We start from the raw sequence: 24,409 nt of genomic DNA on the forward strand, positions 1-24,409 counted from the left end.
CAATTCAGTTTTTGATATGCTCTTAATTTCAGTTTTGACACAATGCAAATATATCAGCTCTCTAGAATCTGAGAACACTCTTAGCATGTATTTGTTCAAATTGTAATTTAATTCTACATTGTATGTGGGAAAGAAGTTCAAATTCAGTGTAGATTTCACAAACATCTTGCAATAGCTGTCCGTAATATGTGATGAAAAGCAGACATTGTCATTATCACAAACTATTCATATTGAGAAGTTTATAGTTCAGTATGTATTTTCCTTTCCTGATTATATAATTGCATACATATAATGACTATAGTGGAAATATTTCTTCCTGAATCATTAAGACTGAAAATTGAGTATATGTTTTTTTAAATTGACTTTTATTGGTAATATTTTAATCTATTTTATATGTATTAGATGTGTAACATAAGAAATGTTTTTAAAAATATGCAGTACATTAAATTTAAGTTGGCAAAAGGATTATTAGAATATCTTCCAAGCCCAGAACATCTAGGGGAGTTTTGGTACAGCATGTAAAAAAGCTTAGAAGTGCCCACTCTGTCCTAACAAATAAAAAGCTGACCAACTGAAAAATCAACAACTCTTTTTACATCTATAACAGAAGTAAGGTCACAGACAAACCTTATATTGGAGAGAATGACTGGCAAATAGTGAGTCACAACCTACTAGAACAGTATTCCTAACTGATTTAACAGATAACATTTTGTTAAAAACAGTAGCAAAATGACTTTGCGTTTGTATATATCATATATATGTTTATGTATGCTTATATGTAAGTGAAATGAATGACAGCAATGATACAAGGGATGGAAGGGAGGAATTAGGATTATTTTGTTATAGTTGGGCACTTCAGCATCCCTCTGTCAGAATGTACAGATCCAGCATCCAGAAAATTAGTAAGAACACAGTTGAACTCAACAACACTATCAGTTAGCTGCATATAATGGATGTCTATAGACTACATCATCCAACAGAATATACATTCTTCTCAAGCAAAGAGCATCCAGTATATTAGTCTTATTTTTAAAGTTTATTTATTTTGAGAGGGAGAGAGGGTGAGAGAGAAAACACATGCATGCACGAGTGAGCAAGTGTGAGTGGGGGAGGGGCAGAGAGAGAAGGAGAGAGAGAATCCCAAGCAGGCTTCATGATGTCAGCACAGAGCCCAACTCAGGGCTCAATCTCATGAACTGTAAGATCATGACCTGAGCCAAAACCAAGAGTCGGACTTAACCGACTGAGCTACCCAGGAGACCCCAGTATATGATTTTAACTAAACTTTTTCAGTTTTCCCTCTGAAAGTCATATATATATACACATGTGTGTGTGTGTGTGTATATACACACACACACATGTGTGTGTATATATATATATATATATATATATATAATATGTGACAGTTTTGAGAGTCCAAAATGATGTTTTATAATGCCCATTATGGAGTGATACATAATTCACATAAAGCAACATGGTGTATTGCTTCTAATAGGTCACCATGGCATACTATCTGGAGTATCATTTGGAGTTGCCAGGGACTCCTATGAGTTCTAATGAGAATAAAATAGTCTTAAAGCCAAAAAAAAAAAGTGAAAATATTCTTTCTCAACCAGGTATTGGTAGCTCTCAATGTACAAAAAATAGAAATTATGACCTGTTCTCTTAGACACACTGACTTGACCATTTATGCTCTCTAAAGAATTGCTTTGTGAGTCTTGAATTCCAGTTCAGTGGGAATATTACTGTGTTCCCTGGAGGAATTTCTTCCTTGTGTATTAAGATCTACAAATCCATTGAGTACAAGGTTGAAAGGATGAACAGTGATAATTTTATGTAGATTACATGGCATAACAGTGAAAGGGGTCACACTCAGCTTTATCTTTTGTTCCCAGTTCTGTGCATTTTTAGGATAGGAGAGATAGCAACATCCACTAGCTAGTTCTGCCCATTTTTTCCCAGCCTATGCATTCTGCCTGAAAGAGACAGTATATACTGACCAATGATTTAAGGCATATACTACATCCTGTAAGACAGCACTCCAACCCCTCAGGGTATTGTCACTCCGATGATGCCATAACTGACCCTTCAGTAGGTCATTCTAGAATTTAATCAAGCCAGATATTTCCAGGTAGTAAGGACATGGTAAGACCAGTGAATTCTGTGAGCCTGAACCCAATGTCTCACTTCCTCCTCTGTGAAATGAGTCCTTGGTTGAAGGTAATGTAATACATGAAACCATAATGATAAGTAATACTTCCTGTAGGTCCATGAATGATTGTGTGGACAGAAATACTGTAAGCAAGGAAGACAAGTCCATATGCATATTAAACATCTATATTCATGAGAATGCCCTTTCCCTGATAAAAAAGATCCAATATACTCAACTATCCATCAGATTGCCAGCTGGTTTCCCTGGGGAATATTATCATCTTGTGGCTTATTATTGTCCTCTGCTATTGGCAGATTAGACACCTGGCTATGGTTGTAGCCAAATGGGACTAGGTGAAGCAAAATCCCTGTTGTTAAGCCCATAGATGAGTTCCATCCATATTGTCAGTGTTGGTTTGTGAATGAACCCATTGAGCAAACACCAGAAATCTGGTGGAAGAAGCTGATTGAGATACATAGGAGGAATAATCTTGTCTGCTTGATTACTGACAGCATCCTCTGCAGCAGATGCCATCTGGAGTGCACTTACATAGGACATGCTTACCCACATGCATCCCCCCCCAAACTCCTTATCACCAAGTTTTAAATATTATTCTAGGGGTGCCTGGGTGGCTCAGTCGGTTGGGTGGCCGACTTCAGCTCAGGTCATGATCTCGCGGTCCGTGAGTTCGAGCCCCACGTCGGGCTCTGTGCTGACAGCTCAGAGCCTGGAGCCTGTTTCATATTCTGTGTCTCCCTCTCTCTGACCCTCCCCAGTTCATGCTCTGTCTCTCTCTGTCTCAAAAATGAATAAATGTTAAAAAAATTAAAAATATATATTATTCTAAGTCTCTTTCCAGTTGATTAACCTTGTAGGTACTGCCCATGGATCTCTGTAGATCTATACCACCAACTATGTTCCCATTGCACAAAAAGTAGATAACAAGATGTGCCACTTGAAAGTCTTCCCTTCGAGAGAATTCTTTATAGTGTCTTCCATGGCGTTCCAAAGTGGAGCTGCAGTAAAGTGGGAAGCATATGTGCAGACCTTTCCCTAAACTGGATCATCTATTGACACTATGGCGGGAAGATCCTTCTGTAAACCAATTCTTTTTTTCCTTCCATTTCAGTGGTCATAGGCAACTGTCCATGAAGCCATAGTTGTTTGTTGAGGGGTAAGGGGGAAACAGTAGGAGTATATAACATGGGAGTCTGAAGTATCTACTTCATGTGGTTTACTTGTAACTTCTAAACCTACAAGGGTGTTCTTGAATATATAATTTCCACTTCACAATGGAATGATGCTGTGTACATTCAACTTTATGATTGGGTCAATCTGATAACATACAGTTTATTATGGGCATTTTTTAGTAATGTCGTCACTTAGTGAATCATCCAATGATAAGTATCCACATAAGAGGCAGAAGAATAGAAAACAGACACATTAAGAGAAGGAGGCCACATGTGACCATAAAGGCAGAGATTGGAATACTACAGCCAAAGAATCCAAGAAATGCCTGGAGCCACCAGAAGCTGGAAGAGGCAAGAAAAGATTCTCTCACATAGCATCTGGAGAGAGAGTGTCTCTGCCAACACCTTGATTTCAGACTTCTGGCCTGCAGAACTGTGAGAAAAGAAATACTTGTTGTTTAAGCCATTCAGTTTGTTGTAATTTGTTACAGGAGCTCTAGAAAATGAATGACTGTCCGTTTCATCCCCGTGGATCTGATTATCATTTAATCATCCTTATAAATCTCTTCAGGGTAAATCACTTTGCTCCTAGGGCTTTTTATTATAACTCTGCCCTCTTTTTCTCCGATGGTTAAGCTTCACCACTCGGCTTTTAGCGTTGGGGATCACATTGTTCCCATAAAATCAGGTTATCAAATTCCATAACGATATTCCCACTGTCATCTCCAGCCTATAGGGAACAGCCACCACAGAGCTTTTCAGGGAAGCTGGTAACACACTCACGACTGCATTTCTTAATGCCTTGGTGAAGATCCTCTTGTGTAGTACTGACACCTGTAAGGGGTGTCTGAGAAAGTCACACATAATAGATCCACCCCACCAACACATTTTCCTGAATAATGTTTTCGAGGGAAGTTCTTGCATTTTGAGGTCATTGATATAGGTCACTTTCTAGTGGTAAACATATCTAGCAGTTCACAGGGCCTCAAGCCAACACAGTAAATCCTGGATTCTAGGCAAGAACATGAATTTGCTTTGGTGCAATCTTTTGTTTCGTCCTTTTTGGTCTAATAGTCTTAGAATAAACTCTTATACATGCTCCCCTAACTCTTGATAAAAAACTGACACGATCCTACAACTCTTTCAGTATATAGGCTAACCCATACCCGACCATACCTTGTTTGTTCTTCCTCACCACTACTCTTACCTTAATGTGATCTAGCCTGGGTACACACTTTACTAACAGTATAACTGTAAACCTTCCAGTCAGGCTCTAGACTTAATCCCCAGTTACATCTGACACGTAAACACAGGAGATAAGTAATTTCTTTAGAGTTATCATTAAGGTTTTCTGAATTTCTATCTGGGCCTTGTGTTGGACCTTCAAGGCTTTCAGTCTATCCTTTCCTTATGAACCCTTTCAGTTGTAAGAAGTACCATCCTATGCCATAATCTTTGCCACCAAAGTGACTAGTTGGCTCAGCCATTTGATCTCCCTATGCTTATCCTCCACATGCACCCCATTGTGCACCACCACTTGTGATATTTTGAGTTGTCATGATGCTACCACATGGTGCACATTACCAGTGTCCTATTTCCCCCTGGCAAGGAGGTTATCCATATGCTCTCCAAATATGTGAGCAGCCCAAGCCTAGATTCCATTTTAAAGTCTGTTTGCTAGGATTGTTCCTGGTACCAGTTACTGTTTTTGTCAGGGTCCAGGAGGCACACTCAAACTGTGAATTTGAAAAGTATTTAGAAAAGGGTTTACAAAGGAAAGGGCACGGTTTAAGGAAATCAAAATAAAAAAGTGAAGCACCTTCAACCTAGCTATAAAAGAAAGCAATTCACCCATAAGCTGGAATGAGTCTCAGAACTCAAAGACAGTTATAGAGTAGAAAGGCTGACCATACATACAATCAGAGATACGGCCTCCGGCAGATAAATGCAGTCACTGACAACAGACCAACAATCAGATAGGAGTCAAGAGAATAAATACCCAACCTCTGTGTGTCTTCCAGATCTCAGATGTCCTGCTGATGCTTCCCACTGACCAGATGCAACTGGAGGACATTATACACTCACTGATACGTGCATAAAGAGCAGCCTCTAAGGGCACACAACAGAGAAGGGAGGGTGGAAGGGAAATCTGAAGAAGCAAATGAAGAATATCCAGCAAAAGACATTATTTGTCTTTTAATATGTTTTTAAATTTTATTTGCGAATATTTTGTTTAGGATTTTTGCATCTATATTCATTGTGAAAGTGGCCTATCATTTTCTTGTACTATCCTTGTCAAATTTTGGTATCGAGGATATGTTGGCCTCATGAGTTGGGGAGTATTCACTCTTTTTCTATTTCTTAGAGGAATATCTATAGGTATTCCTTTAGAATTATTCGTTCTTTCAATGCTCATTTGCAACACAAGACAACTTTCCTTGCATAATACTTTGGGCAAAGCATGTTACATAATCCTGCCACATTTCAAGAGGATGAAGAATTGCAATCAGTCACCCAGTACCCCTGGAAAGAGAGGAGAAACATTTTCTACCTCTTGACTCACGATTTTTTCATTTTTAAGGTTATCTGGGTCAAGAACTGCAAAGGGTCTGAGATGCTAACAAATTTGCCTGCTGGAATTTCGTAGATGAGAGTGGAAGACACGAGACTCCTAGGTCAGGGATGAAGCACAATCTATTGTTCACAGAAATAGCAGCGGCCAGAATATCAGCATTTTGCCCTAATTCCACCAGGGTGATACAAGGTCCAGACGCCACATGCACGCACAGTGAGTTGTTTGCAGGATAGAAATCCTGGGCTTAGAGACTCTGAATCTTTTATAGTGAACAGTAAACACTATCCCTATCTTCCAAGACTGCTTGCTACACAAACATCCTTCAAAATAAGTCTGAAAAAAAGCAGAACTACTACCTCTGCTCAAAAGACATTCAGAAGTGCAAGAAGCCTATGGAGAATTGTCTTTCAAATGACTTTTTTAAAACTTACTTTTGTATCTAACATGGAGATTAATTATTCATTTATACTGTGAATAATAATTTATCAAGATAAAGTAACTCTCTCTGCTCTGCTGTTTTTCTTCTCAGTTTCATCCGGGAAATTAATATTCTACCATTTTTTTGTTGTTGTTGTCTGCTTACATATGACTATTGCAATTTTACAAAGTATCATTATTTTTAACCTTTCTATGTCATTCCATTTGGGGTATATATCTGGTACACAGCAAATGGTTCACTCTTTGGATACACTATGATAATAACTATCCTTTACTAGATAACTTTACCTATCTGAATTTACACACTGTGATTTTTTAACCTGGTTTCTTATATGTACTTCTTCCTGCTCATCTTAGAAAATAAAAACAAAAACGCTTTATTTCATAATAGTTCTCAAGTTTGTTGTTCCCTTTTTGCCTCCAGAAACGTGGAGTTTATAATTCAATTTTCATTCTGCTAGCATTAGTCTTTAAATTTTTTAACTAAATATTTTAATATCTACTTTCCTATCGATCCATTGAAACTTCTCCCATTAAAAAGACTTGGAACACTTTTATCCCTCTGAATGCTCCTATAGTAGACATTTTATTGGAATAGTCAGGGTATTATTTTGGTAGATTGATTTTTTTTTTTGCAGTATAGATTTTCATTTGAGGAATTATTTTTGTTCATTACATTGTTTCATAACCACACAAATGATCATTTAGAAAGGATCTTGAACTTGCAGTGCTCACTGCCTTTTCTCATATACGGTGTCACATCCATACCTTACTTCTATAGTTTTAAGGTTGGCTGGAGTACAGAATGGGTACATAGAGATTCATGATATGCTTTCTGCTTAACAATGTCTTTCTGCTATCTTCACAAATATTTTCCCAAAAGTAAAATTCTTAAATCATCTTTTTTACCCTCAAAATTCGAAATCCTTCAATAGAAATGTTCCTTCCTTCTGGCATTTAGTGTTGGGTAACAGAAATCTATGAGGCTGCTATTGATTTTATTTTCTTGTGGCTACTTTCCGCCTCCAACTTGCATGCTTATGGAATTTGTCCAATATTCCTGAAATTCAGAAATACCATGAGATTGTTTCTATGTGTGTCAATATGTTAATTTTCCCAGTACTTGGTAGATTCTTTATACAGCTAAGGTTATAGATCTTTTTAGCTTGGGAAAATTGGCTTTAAATCTCTCTTTGCTAATTGCTTCTCCTTTTCCAGTCCATTCTAGGCTTATGTTATTTCTAGTGTATTGTTATTTCTAGTAAGTTCATTAAACTTATTATTTTTGCTCATCTACTTCATCACTTTGTCCCTTTCCTCTAAATTCTAGGGAACTATCTTGAGCTAATCCATCAAATCTCTTTCAAGAATGAAACCTGCTGGTCATTGCCATTTATGTGTTGTTTTTGGGAATTTAGCAATTGTTTATCTGGGTAATAGCAATATTTTCCCAGTATCAATTTCTCCCCAAAGGACGAAAAGTGCTATCAAATATCCTTAACATGAATGAAGAGATTTGTTATGTGAATATCATTCCTCAGAAGGGTCCCTTTTAAATTTTTTAATCCAGATAGATAGATAGATGATAGATAGATAGATAGATAGATAGATAGATAGATAGATAGATAGATACAAGCTGATCAAGAATAGTCACTATATTTATACATATATATATATACACATATACATATGTATATATGTGTATACACACACACACACATATATACACGTATACACACACACGCGCACACACACACACACACACATATATACACGCATATATATAGTGACTATTCTTGACAGCTTGTTTTGCAATTTGTAAAATATTGCTCTATTCTATTGTTAGGCCTGTAACCATATAATACAGTCTTCATAAAAGAGAAAGAAGGAAATGCCTTCTACAGCTTCATTAGTTAGTGGGCTAAGGGAAATATGCTCATCAGGCCATAAAGTTGAGGAATGCAGATACTATGGAAGCAGGAGAACCTAACTGCTCAACAAGTCATTGCTCTCCAGTATGCTGGAGTTAAAATTTTAGTGGGTAGCAACCTGACTCCCCCTCCGCCCCCGCTCCGCCCACTGATGGCTCTCTAGCCAGATACCTCTTCTCGTCCCTTCTGCTGTGGATTTTCAGATAGCTGTGTAAAACAAGTAGTTCTAGAAGGATTGAAAAGTGTTTACCAGAATAGTTGACTTTATTGAGGAAAGTCTTTCTGCTGTTGAGCTGTGTTTTCCGCTTAATGGTTATTCTCCCAGTCCTGTAGGTACTGCCCCTTTCCAGTAATGAATTTAATTGCTCTGGTTGGTCCACCCCTCCTTGTTGTATTCCAAAATCTTCTATACTAAGAGCAAACGCTATCTAGTCAGTTGCTTCACCCTTGGGGCAAATAGAAGAATTCTCAAAATCTCTTATTTGTCCCTATCTGAATATTTCTCCCTTGCTGCTTGCCTCCCCACCCTTCCATCTCTAAGATGGGGCATTTGGGGCGCCTGGGTGGCGCAGTCGGTTAAGCATCTGACTTCAGCCAGGTCACGATCTCACGGTCCGTGAGTTCGAGCCCCGCATCAGGCTCTGGGCTGATGGCTCAGAGCCTGGAGCCTGTTTCCGATTCTGTGTCTCCCTCTCTCTCTCTGACCCTCCCCCGTTCATGCTCTGTCTCTCTCTGTCCCAAAAATAAATAAACGTTGAAAAAAAAATAAAAAAAAAAAATAAGATGGGGCATTCTCCTACATTGTCTTGTGAAAATCTGATAATTTACATTCCGGTGTAAACCCACTCTTGTCTGCCTTAAGTTGTTACCTGTTTATCAGTGATCAGTCTAACCCCATCTGTAATTCACCATTTAGAAAGTTCCCAGAATGTCTGAATTGTCCATGAAACCTTGAAATTAACAGCATTATAGCACTTTGTTCCTTTGATATTTAGTTCCTTACAAATAATTGCCATGTACCACGATTTTGCTAAATTAAAAAAAAATTGTACATATCCTACAAAATATGTTGTTGAAATGTTGGCAAATATTTATATAGAACAAATATTAATATTTAGATTGAATTCCTTGATCACTAAACTTAAGAGAACAGCTCATTATCTACTGATTGGAATTAGGAGAAAGATTCTCCCCCCACCCCACCCCCAAATTATTGTGCGTGCGTGCGTGTGTGTGTGTGTGTGTGTGTGTGAAAAATACTGCTACTTGAGTTATAGAGTTTCACTTTAAATTCTTTCTCTCTAGCGAGATATCTTCTATTTAGTCATCCAGCTCCACTTTTCCCATTATCTCTTCTACTCTTTGCCCCAGAGCTGCATGAATTATTCCAACAGACTTCTATTTCTCCTGCTTTACTTCTGGGTTCTATAAATGGGAAATGCAAGCAGGAGACTGGAGGAAGGGAGAAGTATGAAATTAGAGTATTTATTTCTCCAGTTCCTGAGACCATCTAGGGTTGGCCATCCCTTGACAGTTGTTTTCTGATCCTCTCATATATCTACGTTACACTCTGAGTTCTCAGACCTCTCCCTCCCCAGGCTCATTGGAGACTAGCGGTAGAGACAGCTTATCTCGTACTGGCCCAGGGTTCATGCACTATTCCTTTAGTTTCCCTACACACTGCCCACACTTTATAATAAGGCCCTTTGTAAATAAACCCTCCTTGAATTTTCCTATTTTGAGTGTGCCATCAATCTCCTCTTAAGACTGACTCACACATTCTTATTCATCACTGTAAGTCTGACATGCATGCGGTTAAGGTTATTCCTTTGGCTTATTGGGGAAAGGGGTTGCTATAGTTTATTTAACCAAGTTTATTCTTCCTACAGAATTTCATCATTGCCCCACTGGCAGTTTTACTCCCACAGGATAAAAGATAGTTCTACCATTTACCCTGTTCTCCAGCATAGAATGCGGTTATTTGTTTGTTTGTTTATAAATAATTCCAGTTGTTTTACTGGGATTTCAGGAAGGATGGAAGATAAAAGTAGAAGATAAAAAGTGAAGATTCACATCACTGTATTAAAACATAGCATCTTTTGTCTTACCTGTAAAGATTTTCAAAAATGGAATTCTATGTTTCCTCCCATCCACATACTATTCTTCTATAACTACATTTACCTTAAAATAAATTACTTGAGTTGAAAGTTGAGCCCAGGTTTTGTTTGTTGGTTTTAACTATAGGGCACTTGAGATTTTAAATATTTTAATGTAAAAATGTGAAGAATAAAATGTTCTCTTTACCTTAAAACATTAATTTCAGGAACAAAACTATATTTCAATTGATCACTAATTGTGTAACAATAAAGCATTTATATAGGGATGTTTTATCTTTATACAACTTATGATAATATGAGAAACAAAAAACAATTAAAATCAATAAAAAGATAAAATTCTATTTCCATATTGTGTGGTCTCTTATTACTCTATTAGCAGTGGACAAAAGTGTTGATCATCAAACACTCCTGGATCTTCTAGGGACTAGGTCTCTGGGACACTATAATCTTAGGTGTTGTTTCTGAGTGATATTTCTTTCTGATCTCATCTATCTCACCATCATCAAGTATAAATGAAGCCAGCACTGGAATTTGAGAAAAATAGTTCTTAGCCAGGATATGTTTGTGTTTGATCTTGTGAATAAACGAGGGTTCATATCCCTAAAAGAAAAGAAAATCAAGTTCTATTAAATGTCACAGATATATTTTGCCAGGTAAAAAAATAAAAACACTTTCATGTCTCAGTTTCGTATACCAGTTCTCTCAGCCCACAGTATATTTCTTCCCAGTTTTGTCTAATATCTTTCAGGGCTCAGCTCCTATGACATTGTAAACTTGAGGCCTTTCCTGACTCTCCCTCTGACCTCTGAGTCCAAACTAATCCCTCCTTCCTCCTTACTTGCAGGTACTTAGTACTTTTATATATTTTAATTATAATATTTAGTTCATTCTGTCTTGAATTTCACTATTTGCTCAAGAGTCTTTCCATGATAAAAAAAATACTCCTTAAAGGCTCAAATTGGGTCTTTTTCATATATGTGTCTCTCAACACCACAAAGTAGATATCAATATTTTTGAATTATGATCTTGTCACGTTGGTTCTCTCTTTAAATGTACTTCAACACCCACACAATTACCAACTTGAATTATTTTTTTCTAAGACTGGTACTTATCTCCCTGTCCAAAACAAAGATCACAGTGGTGTTGTGACAATATAAACCTCCCTTTGCTCACCCTTTTTACTACCTTAATTCCCACCTCATGAGTCCATTTTCTGTCTTTAAGTAGAAAATAACCTTTCTGCCTTTATCAAGTCTCTGTACCCTTCCATTTTTATTCTTAACTAATGTTTAGGCTTCTGGTCTCTCCACAGCTATAGCATACTTTGAACTTTCTCTGTTATGTAGCATTGCCACAGTATAAGATAATCTGTTTTCTACTAAGAGTGGCAGACTGCTAGTTGCCAACCCAATATTCACTCTTTCTTCTATTCATATTTAGAGGCCTTATTTTGCAGAAGGGCCTTATTTTGTATTGTGTGATGTGCTCAGCTTTCCTAGCCTTTATTCTAGCTAGGGGTGGCCATGTGACAAGTTTCAGGCCACTATACATACATGTATATATAATAGAAGCCATTGGATGAAGCTTACAAGAAAGCTTTTTAAGAGAATGAGCTATTTTATCTCTAAGACTCCACAAGCATGAGAATGAAAGTCAAAGGTTAAAGATGGCTGAAGAGAAAGTTAGAGGGCTTGGGTTTCTGAGAGCACTGTGGAGCCACCATCTGGACTTAACTTCTTGTTTGATAAGGAAATTAACTTCACATTTAATTAAGTCATTATAAATTGCTTAGTCTGTTATTTCCAACCAAACTTAAATACAACAGAAACAATGATTGTGTCCATTACACATCCTTGTTTTTCTCCAAGCACTTAGCACTGTATCTGGCACATTCAAAAGAAAATTCTAGTTGAATTAATAAATACCATCCGTTTCCTTTATTAATCTTAATAATAAGATTAATTATTTGAATTATTTCTTTTCAACTAAATCACTACTTGTACCTCCTCCTAGAATTTGTTTTCTAAAAGTAATACATCCCTCACTAAAGACCCTCCATAGTGTCAAAACAAGTGTAAAGAGAGCCTGCAGGAAAAGAGCCAAAGGACACACCATTCTGGCAGAGAGTATCATGTAGGAGTGTCCTGGCTTAAAGTTTCCTTTTTACAGACCAATTTACGAGGGCAAAATACTCATCCTTTGCACTGATCTAACTATGTTCAACCACTTCTTAGTCCTTACTTCATTAAAAAAAAAAAAAAACTAACACACTTCTGTTATTCAACATTAAATGATACATGTACAGATCTTTATAAGTTTTCAAAGTACCTTTATAGAAAAAAACAATCATTAAAGGTGAGATAAGCATATTATGGTACATACAAGCAAAGGAACAATTAGCAACTCTTAAAGAATAATATAAAATGGAAAATATCCAATATATATTATCCCCTTTTTATATTATTTCCCTTTTCATATCATCCCCTTTTATAGATGAGAAAACAGGCACTAGGACATTGACAAATTTGCTCAACTTCTCCCAGCTCATAAATGATAGAGCCAGAATTCAACCAAGGCTGCTCTGATCCTCTATATTGATTCCATGATTTTAGCTAAACTTTATAAAAATTTGTGAAGCAAAGAGGGCAGGTCTTAACGTCCTACAGATTGTTAGTGACAGAAATGGGGACATACTGTGTCAGATCTCCTAACTTTACATCCATTGTTGTTCCTACTTTGACCAACGTGTGCACCATGAGAAATTGCTCTGCCTCATTTACGGTTCAGAGAACAGAAGTCTTTTCCACACTTTTCCTATAACTTGTGTCACGATTACAGGGGGCCAAGATTATTTTAACGTTTGAGTATTTTTTTACTTACTGAGAAAGCAAATATCTCTGTGCATTAAGGAAATTCTAGAAATGCTTTAACTTTAACTTGTGGCAAGATGCAAACTATTCTTTTTAAAAAGCTGAATATTAATAAAAGATTACACCTAGTCCAAAACCATAAAAAGGCATTTTTTTTTTTAGTTTGTCTGGTTGAGAACCTTAGCTCTCTTTATAGAAATTTATAGGCATCCAGAAGTTAGGAATGCATGTGAATAGAACATTTAATTGGATACTGCACTAATTTGATTAAATACACAAAGGGAGTGTGTGGATTAATTGAAACAGTAGAATATCAGCTTTGGGAATGAACTTCAATCCCACTATAGGTCCTAGATGAAATGATATTGTAGTATTGGCTATGCTTCGAGTGATTACATATTTATGAAGCAGCTTAGTTTACTAAATATAATATTTAACACAGCTTCAATTTCTGCTGCTCTTTCTTTCAATCCCTAGAGTGCAATTTTTCTTAGCCTGACTTCTACTGGAAAATTATTCCAAAAAACTACAAATTTAACTAGTTCCTCCTCTTTAAACCCTCCCCCCTACCCAGTAAAAACACAAGCAGGGAATAGCACCATTCAAAATGACTATTATATTTGAAGTCAGTTCTTTATTTTCTCCTAACTGACATTTTGCATGAAATTCAAAGTATAGGAATTTAATCAATAGAAGGCAGAGAATCACTATCAACTGTTGGGTCCTAAGCTTGCTTCGTGTAAATGAAGCTCTCTGATGAACTCAATTCTGTTCATTGAAATGTTTTACAGATTGCATCTTGTAAGTTAATGAAATTAAATGGTATTGAATTTTTATAGCGTTTTCCCCACTCCTAGTCATTTGGGAGAAAATGAAAACTGGAGCCTCAGAACCATAGTCCATCAGCATAATTGCCATTTAGAGCACAAGATTATGAACAAAATTTGAGAATTTAGTGTGCTTTTTAGGCAGACTCATGATGGTTAGTCAAAGAAAGGCAGAGTCTAGGTTACATAATACCTATCTGTTATTTCATTTATTCATTCAACAAATATTTAGTAAACCCCTAGTCTGGGACAGGCACTGGTGTAGGTATTAGAGATACAGACATGAATAAGCTAAATAAAACCTCTGTCTGCATGGAATTTACTATGGAACTATGTGCTTTTACTATGTGCTTTTACTATGTGCTTCAACTTGCTATTATTAAGAGAGAGTGATATCCAGTTTAGATACTTGTAAGATGTTCTGATCTCTTATCTTGTCCTTTTCTGTGCCTTGGCTTCCTTTAATTTTAATCTCAGCCATACACACCATCCACATATTTGTTACTGTTATCCAGTCTGTTTCTTAATCCAATGGAAGTATTTAAATTATCCTTGGAATGTAGTAAAAAGCAGTCACACTGTCTCTAAAATTTTCAATGATTAAATGAGTTCCCCAAATAAATTCTCTGCTTTCTTACCTCTTCAATACTTGTTAGCTTGAGATGAGCAATGCTTTCATCTTTGGTAAGAAGAATGCAGTTCCAGGGGGACCATTCCAAGGACTTATCCCACCTGACCATGACCAGATCATGGAGATCATTCCAGGCACTGAGTGCTGACTGCGATGCCCAGATGTTCTCTATCAGGTACTGAATATCTTCTAGCTGCATGTCAAAACAAGTTTGAAAAATAATGTTTTCTTCTAAATATAACGTTTCTTTAATATTATTGAATTACTTGAAGAAATACATTATAAGAGTATATTTTTAAGAGAGAAACGTTATTCATGAAGTTGCTTCTTACAATTTATTTTTCTCCAAACCTCTGCTCATTCTGCCCAAATTACATTATCAGTTTCACAGTCATGACTGCATCTTTAACCCAGAAAAAGCTGCATATATTTCATCCAGTATGCTAATTTTACCTTACATGTACATGGTACTTGGTGCTTTTCAAAATTTGTCACTATCATCTTATTCTCAGGGTTATTGTAGGTCACTTTATTTCCATGTTACAAATGAAGAAATTGAGATTTAATAAAGTAAGCAATTTGCTTAGTGTTATTAAAAAGACTTTGTTGTTTTAATGAAAAAAATAAGGAAAATGGGGGAAATGAAATAACTGTTTAAAAACTTTTACAATTTAAACCATATTAGCTAAAAGTCTTGAAATGACTTTTTATCACAAAGTCTGCATATATAATCTTAGAATTGCCAGAGGGGCAAGCGTCACCAAGTATAAGCATAGATAAAAGTAATTTTATTTTATTTTAATTTTTGAGAGAGAGAGAGATGGAGAGAGAGAGAGAAAGAGAATGAGTGGGGGACGGGCAGGGTGAGAGGGAGAGAGAGAATCTTAAGCAGGTTCCATGCCCAGCATGAGCTGGGGGTTAGATCTCAGGATCTTGAGATCAAGACCTGACCGAAATTAAGAGTCAGTCGCTTTACCAACTCAGCCACCCAATGGCCCAAGGAGCCATTATTTTAAAAGGTTTCTGTGGGAAAGCAGGAATCTTTTCTGTAATATCAGCCAACAAATTTCATCCATGACTGACAACCCTTACTGACCATACCTGCATCAGGAAAGCAATTTTAGAATCATCTTCATAATTAGCTTCTGAATAGTAGAGCCGTTGAAGTAAACATTTGTACTTCAGAAATGATTCTCGTTGCCGAGTCTCATTGTCAAGGTTAATGCAGTTACGACACCGGTATGCGCGGTGTGAGGTGGATGATACGGCAAACTCTGTGGAAGGCAAATAGAGCTGGCAACTGTGGCAAAAGTAAATTTTCTTATAAAACTTCAATGGGTCTTGAGGGACCTAAAGAATAAAAGAGAGAGAGAGAGAGAGAGGAAGAGAGAAAAGAAGGAAGGAAGGAAGGAAGGAAGGAAGGAAGGAAGGAAGGAAGGAAGGAAGGAAGGAAGGAAGAAAAGCTAGTTAGTTATAAAAGTCAGGCCAAATACTAACCAACAGAATTACTGAGGACTAACTTATCTTAGAATGAGATAAAAAGTTTGCTAATTTTTAAAGTCACATTTTCCCTTAACTTAATATTATACACAAAACTTAAATTTCAAGCAGTATTCATTTATCCTGCCAAAATGTTAAGAAATCTGTATTATTCATCAACCCTTGGATACATGTGGTAAAAACACCTAAAAATTAATTGGCAGAAAAAAATTAGTAGGTGAAGGCTTTAGATTGCAAAATCATAAGAAAACTTCAAAGTGCTTTGGCACTTAATTTTTAAAAAGAATTTAGATTTTTGGTGCTATGCTACATTAATCTTACAGGCAATGGCTAGATTCATGTATAGATGAAAGTCCACTAAACTAAGTGTATTTCTTATTTCATTCATCCTAACACTAAATTTGGATTGGCTCAATGATCAGTATTCAAAACTTGAAACTGTACATCATATAATAGTTCTATTTTTAAGTTTTTGAGGAACTTCCACACTGCCTTCTGTAATGGATGTACCAATTTAATTTCAAAGGACAGTGCACAAAGGTTCCCTTTCTCCATATCCTTGCCAACACTTGCTATCTTTTGTCTTCTTGATAACAGCCATTCCAAAATTGTGAGCTGAATATCTTACTGTGGTTTTGCTTTGTACTTCACTGATAATTAGTGATGTGGGGTACTTTTTCATGTATGTGTTGCCATTTGTATGTCTTGTTTGAGAAAATGTCTACTCAAGTCTTTGCCCATTTTTAAATTGGGTTAATATGAATTTGCTGTTGAGTTGTATAAGTTCCTTTTTTTGGATATTAACTCATCAGATATATGGTTTGCAAATATCTTCTCCCATTCTGTACATTGCCTTTCATTTTGTTGATTGTTTCCTTTCTATGCAAAAGCTTTTCAGTTTGATGCAATCCCAGTTGTCTATTTTTGCTTTCAATGCCATGACTAAAAAAACTGTTGCTAAGACCAATGTCAACAACATTTTGTCTATACTTCCTTCTAATAACTTTACAGTTTCAGGTCTTATATTTAAATCTTTATTTTGGGTTGATTTTTGTATGTGTGTGAGATAAAGGTTGATTTTTTTTTTTTTTTTTTGCAGGTGGCTATCCAGTTTTTTCAACACCATTTAATAAAGAGTCTATCTTTTCTCCATTGTGTGTCCTTAGTTCCTTTGTGGGTGTATTTCTGGGCTTTCTATTTTGTGGCATTGATCTCTGTGTCTGTTTTTATGTCAGTACCATACTGTCTGAACTATAGCTTTGGAATAGAGTTTGAAATCAGAAAGCATGATGCTTCCAGCTTTGTTCTTCTTTCTCAAAATTGCTTTAGCTATACAGGATCTTTTGCGGTTCCATACAAATTTTAGGATTTTTTTCTCGTTCTATGAAAAATGCTATTGGAATCTTGATAGGGATTGCATTGAATCTATAGATCACTTCGTGTAGTATGTACATTTTGTGTGTGGGAGGGGGTAGTATGGATATTTTAACAATATTAATTCTTCCAGAAAGATTTCATAACTACAAAATAAATGCTAAAGGCATGATCCATTTTTAAAATGCATAAATTCAACTTTATAAAAATAAAAACATCTTTTTTCTGCTAAGGATACTGTTAAGAGAATGAAAAGACAAGCCACAGACAGAGGGCCAATATTTGCAAATCATGTATCTTACAAAGGATTTATATGTAAAATAAACAAAGAATTCTCAAAATTCAATCATGATAAAACAAATGACTCAATTTTGAAAAAGGGGTGGCGGCAAAAGATACGTGCAGATACTTAACCAAAAAGTTATAGATGGATGGCAAAAAAAAGTGCATGAAAAGATGCTTAATATTATATTCATTAGGAAATCACAGATTAAAATATAATGGGATACTACTACACATTTATTAGAATCCCAGAATTAAAATAAACACTGGCACTACCAGCTGCTGGCAAGGATGCTGAACAATGGGAATGTCACACATTACAGATGGGGATGAAACATGGCACAACCAGTGCGGAAAAAAGGCTGGCCATCTCTTACAAAGGTAAATGTGCATTTCCCAGATGACTCAAAAAAAATTCTACTTCCCAGGTATTTAACCCCAAACAATCAATTTACACAAAAACTCACAAGCAAGTGTTTTTAGCGATTTTACTCACAAAAGTCCAAAACTCTAACAAACAATTCAATATCCCACAACTGTGAATGGATAAACAAGCTCTACTACATTCAGACAACAAAAGTGTTACTCAGGTAGAACAACACTAAGGATACGTTCAAAAACATGGGTGAATATCAAAGGCAGTATGCTGAATGAAGGAGGCCAGTGTCAAAAAGCTACATACAGTAGGATTCCACTTATACGACACTCTGGGTTAGGTATTGATTACATGACTCTGTATTTGTCAAAACTGACCCCCAAATAGTAAATCTGACCAACGGTAAATCTAAAAACTGAATAAAATGGTATGTTAGGTGAACGTGTAGAATATTAAATTCTATTATTGTGAAAATATAAAAGCTGAGATAAGTCTATAGAGAAGGACTAGAAGTTACCCTGGGGAAATAAAACATTAATTTGAATAAGAAATAACATAGTGGGCAACTTTTCTCTTGGACTTTTTTTATGTATATTCTTTTAAGATTTTATTTTTAAGTAATCTCTGTACCCAACATGAGGCTCCAATGTATAAGCCTGAGATCAAGAATCGCATGTTCTATCGACCAAACCAGCCAGGCATCCCTGACTTTTGTTGTATCTTAATACTCTTGCAATACAATTAAGTTTTTTTTTTTTTTAATTTTTTTTTCAACGTTTATTTATTTTTGGGACAGAGAAAGACAGAGCATGAACGGGAGAGGGGCAGAGAGAGAGGGAGACACAGAATCGGAAACAGGCTCCAGGCTCCGAGCCATCAGCCCAGAGCCTGACGCGGGGCTCGAACTCACAGACCGCGAGATCGTGACCTGGCTGAAGTCGGACGCTTAACCGACTGCGCCACCCAGGCGCCCCTAAGTTTTAAAAATCCATTAAAAAAGAAAGAATGTAAAAATTAAATAATTTTATTTTTCTAAAAGTTTTGACTAAATATTGAGATTTTATATCAAAAAAGCAAAACAGATACTTAGCCAGCTTCTTAATACTGTATATATTTACTTATAACTATAAATATAGTCATTAGAATAAAACACCATTTAGAATTCTTTAGTAAACCGCTCCCTTCCAAACCGCACCAAAAGTGTTTTAAATCGTTTGACACAGTAAGAAGGCAATGAGATACTTACCTTGGTGCTAGATAGCAAAATCTTCATAGAAACTTAAGCATTTTGGAGTTGGAAAAGGTAGTTTCATTCAAATACATGTTACATTTGAAGTTCTATCAGGATACCTATATGGATCTGTTCAGTAATAACTATGACTAAGCAATAAGTATTAGAAGGCAACACAAAGTATGTGTAGAATCTCAGAAATGAAGACTTGAACTCTCTCCAAGGCCTGATGCAAGAGGGGACTCATGAATTAAATGTCAGAAAATGAACAGGAGTTAGTAGGGGACAGGATTCCAGGTACAACTAAGTGTGTTCAAAAGCACGAAGGTGTGAAAGAGATCATAATGCATTCAACATAATACAATATTCAATTTGGTTCAGAGAGTAGGGAAGAATTCAAGGTTGAAAATACAGACACTAAAGTTAAATGATTAATTTGTTAACATAAAAAACAATCATTCAAAAGAGATGTCACCAATAAGATGGTCTTCCACATGGACTCCAAGTAATGCATTAAAGCAAAATTTGAATATACTTCAATTTACTACAGCACATTTTAGAATTTTGAGGAAGGAATACAGGAAAAAAAGTAGAGTACCTTAAGGTGTCTTGCAACTTCTGGATTAAATAGAGGTGTTTTGATGTAATGAAAAAAGAGTGTTGCGATTCTTTTTCTGAGCCCTTCAAGATTATGATGTTTGACGCCTCTCATCATAAGGTCAACCTCTCTGTCAATCAATTCTAGAATTTCCTGAGTCAGTTTACATTCATGTTCCTATACAAAACACATATTCAGCACAGAATTTTTAAAATCACTGTTAGCTTTCAAAATTACCACCAAACAAACTGAAACTAGATTCCAAAAGAAAGAAATTGCAAAAGAAATTGCAGGAGTAAAAATTGGTACAACTAATTTTGAAAAAATTTTCACATTATCTAGTAGAGCTTCAGATATGCATAATCTACAACCCAGCAATTCTCCTCTTAAGAGTAGAGAAATGTGCATGTAAAGTCATTGTTCACAGTGGCACAAAATTAGAAACAACTAAATATCCATAAATCAATTGATGACATAAATAAGTGTCGACTTATTCATACAATGCACATATTGATAGAATATTATTATATGTATGGAAATGAATAAACTATAGCTATATACAATAACAAGCTTAAATCTTAAAAAAGTAATGTTGAGTGAAAGCAGTAAGACACAGAACAATACAACATCATTCCACTTAAACGAATTCCAAAAGAAGCAACACGAAGCTATATTATTCAAGGATATAGAGAGATCGTAAAACTATAAAGAATATCAAGGAGATGACTACTGTGAAAGTCAATATGGCAGTTACTTCTAGGGGATAAGAGGGTGAACTGGGATTATGAAGAGACGGGATACTTGGCAATGTTGGCAATGTCCTGTTTTGGGTCAGAGAGTGGTTATGTGGTTGGTGACTTCACATGTTAAATTGTACACATATATTTCATGTATTTCTTCTGCAAATTTGTATAATTCATAATAATTTTTAATAAAATCACAGAAATGAATGTGGTTGAATAAGAAAGCCCCACGTAGGGGTTAAGTGATTAAGGCAGGATTTATGAGCAGTAGAATAGAAGTAAGTTGTTCCAATTGCCCGAGAGAGGACTAAAACACAGTTTGAATGAAGGAGTCAGAATGTGACATCTGTAACTATAAAATAATATTCTCCTGTACTTTTTAATACACATTTAGTATAGCTAACACAAGAGTCTAGATCAGGGTCCTTGGCCCTGGAAGCATATTAGAATGACCCGGGAGAGATTTTTGAAGGTTTTAAGATTGCCCTAACACTTGAGGATTTAATTTAACTTCTCTGAAATTGTGCCTAAGTATCATTCCTTATTCATTTATTCTCATATTCTCTCTCTTTCAATCTCTCTTTCTCTGTCTCTATGCATCTCACTCTCTCAAGTTCTTCGGATGCTTCTAATGTGTACTCAAGTTTAAGATTCACTGGTCTCTCTTAGTAACTGTCATCAAAATAATACCCATTATTGGGGCACCTGGGTGGCTCAGTCAGTTAGGTGTCTGACCTCAGCTCAGGTCATGATCTACGGTTTGTGAGTTCAAGCCCCATGTCGGGCTCTGTGCTGCAGCTCAGATTCTGAGCCTGCTTCAGATTCTGTCTCCCTCTCTCCCTACCTCTCCCTTGCTTCACACTCTGTCTCTCTCTCCCTCTCAAAAATAAACATTAAAAATTTTTTTAAATAATTTTTTGAGGGCTCCCTATTCATAAGCAGTGAGATAATACAGATTATATTTTATTTATACTTTATAAATACATATAGATGCACATAGATTATATACACATATATATCTATATCCTCAATGCAACTAATTTTACAAATGATGAAACTGACTTTCAGAAATATTAAATAACTTATCTAAGGTTGTACAGCCATAATGAATAGAGCCAGAATTTGAGTCATGTTTAAAGGCCTTAATCCTCCAATAAAATATTGTTAAATAAATATACATGTACATATATAGGTTAAACATATTGTTTAAGGTATGCACAATTTATTTTTATAAGCCTATTCTCTGTTTTTGTTTGGTTTTCTTTTTTTATTATTAACCAAAAAATGTTCCTAAATTCGTTAATTAGGAGGATTTCTACTGTATTCCCTACTTGCATTCTCTTTTTTCTAATCTGGCCTTTTTACCACCCATTACATACATCATGCTTATTTTCTACCTCTGGACCTACTGATTCTCCCTTTCTTCCTAACTATCTCTATCTTCCAATGTTAGTCACTACACAAACATCTTTAAAAACGTAATCCAGAACAAAAGCAGTCAGTGCCTCATTGAGTCAATGCCTCTGTTCTCAAGATGGAGGGACATGTAAGAGATCTATCCAGACTTAGTGCTCAACACGAACCATTTACTCAATTGCTTAATGTGTCTTAAATTAATAAATGCTGAGAAAAAAATAAAAATATTCTCATCCTGCTTTAAAATTGCTAAAAATAAAATTTTTATTGAAGAGTGTCAAAATATATAGAAATTGCTGTTTTAGTGAACTGAGTATTAATCTCATGCTATATATATATTTGCATATATTTGCATCCATCACATAGAAATGGGTATTTATTTCCATTTAGATTATCCATTGTGCATACTTCTATGTATCGTAATATATAGTTTGAAAACTTTTAGATAAATATTAATGCAGAAAACACATCCTCCCCAAACGACACCAAAACAATATAGCTGTTGACAAAACAAATTTATATATATAGACACTGATTAGTCATCTTTACCATTAACACAAAACAGCTTATTTTAGTATTCATTTTTTTATTGATAGTAATACCAACAGTGATACCAATATTGATAGTGATACCTCAAAACTACGAGAAAGTTAATGTACCTTCACAGTATGTTTAAGTGTTAGGAGTACATCCAGTCTTTCATCTTGAGAGATATTTTTCAGCATTATGCATTTATAGATGTTCTGCAGCTCTCTGGCTCTGATGGTGAACTGTGTATCCATCTCAATTATTTTGCCGCTAAATGTTCTCCATACCTTTGGAGCTGAACACTTAAAAATAATAATATATTTATAATTATCAGTTATAATTACAGGTTAAAAAATAATTTCTACTAAAAGCTAACTTAATATCATGTGCTTTATGAATAATTGCAGAATTTGTAGACCATGGGAAAATAAAACATTTTAGGAAAAAAAGTACGAATGAGCTATTTAGCCTGTGGAAGCGCAAGCATTTCTACAGGATTCAGAATTTGGTACTAATTTGTACTAACTAGTATGTTGAATGGCTGAATGGGTATATGGAATAACTCATTACCCTTGGAAAAAGGCATGCTATTTTTAATGTTAAAAAAAGTGATCTGCTTGTTTCAATTACACTGAGTTATAAAAATGTGTCTTGATCATGCTTTGTCAATTGAAGAAACTTTTGTGGAGCAATTGTTACAATCCTCAGTGCGCCAGAACTAAGGACACAGCAAAACGGGACTTCTGTGAGTTATGGTCTTGTTTCCTATAAACATAAATCTCTAACAAGTTCACAGTTCTTCACAAAACAGATGTCCATAGTTGAGCAACTATATTTAGCTATCTCAGCAGTGATCCCTACCTCCCTGATGATGATGGCTAAGATTCTCACTCTCTATTCCCAATTCAGCCTTGGTGCCTCCCAACCTAGCTGACCTCATGAGCCGAGGGTTAAAGATGGAGTTCACCTGCCCTGAAGCTCATCTGTGGATTCCCAGACTAAGAATTCAGGAGGTGGAGTGAGACACTACAGACACTAGTTAGTGAAGATTAAGTGTGTGTTTGCCACTGCTTCTCTTCCCTCCAACCGAGACTTTACGAAAAGATGCCTTCACCCAGAAATTTCACAGTGAAACCTCACTATTTTCCCTTTTCCTTCATGGTATTAAAGCTGCTCAACTTCTTTCCCTGATTATAATCTAACAGAAACAAGCCTATTTTGACCATGACTATTAGCTCTCCAAATGCTGGATTTTTTGTAGACTGAATGGTAATTTATGCTTTGGAGACCTGTAGTCTAATTTATGCCATAATTGCAGCCACTTAAATCTTAGATTTGATCAAATTTAAAGTTTAATTAGAAGCCCTTGTATGGGAACAAATCATCAGGAATGCAGTCTAGCCAAATAAAGAAATAATATAAGGGTGAATATGTTTTTCAGCTACAGCTTTAAATTAGTTTTAAATTTCTTACATTTCATATTAGCTAAATTACATTGAAAACTGAAAAGTACCATCTAAAAACAACTATATTTGAGATGCTTTCAAAGTAATGGCAGCATTTTCTGATCAAAGCCAGAATAAGTGCTGTTCAGAGCTAGGACTCTCCATCAGAAACTTTAGATTCTCAG

The 24,409-nt window shown here is 35.7% G+C and overlaps 1 protein-coding gene across 3 annotated transcripts in view; it reads right to left on the minus strand.

Moving 5' to 3' along the window:
* The window catches only part of IQUB (IQ motif and ubiquitin domain containing), a 126,229-nt gene that overhangs the window by 54,597 nt on the left and 47,223 nt on the right, over positions 1–24,409 (minus strand). For 2 of the 3 annotated variants that reach the window (XM_045052689.1, XM_003982987.5), the window contains exons 9-13: positions 22,911–23,081; positions 20,093–20,269; positions 15,833–16,081; positions 14,739–14,924; positions 9,758–11,003 (exon numbers count right to left, since the gene is read on the minus strand). In XM_045052689.1, coding sequence (XP_044908624.1) covers positions 10,821–11,003; positions 14,739–14,924; positions 15,833–16,081; positions 20,093–20,269; positions 22,911–23,081 — 966 coding nt within the window. In that variant the 3' untranslated portion in view covers positions 9,758–10,820. Of the gene's footprint in view, positions 1–9,757; positions 11,004–14,738; positions 14,925–15,832; positions 16,082–20,092; positions 20,270–22,910; positions 23,082–24,409 lie in introns of those variants that run through there. The other variant, XM_019825746.3, reaches the window with a different exon arrangement.

This window comes from Felis catus, chromosome A2, assembly GCF_018350175.1.
Source record: "Felis catus isolate Fca126 chromosome A2, F.catus_Fca126_mat1.0, whole genome shotgun sequence".
NCBI classification, from domain to species: Eukaryota; Metazoa; Chordata; class Mammalia; order Carnivora; family Felidae; genus Felis; species Felis catus.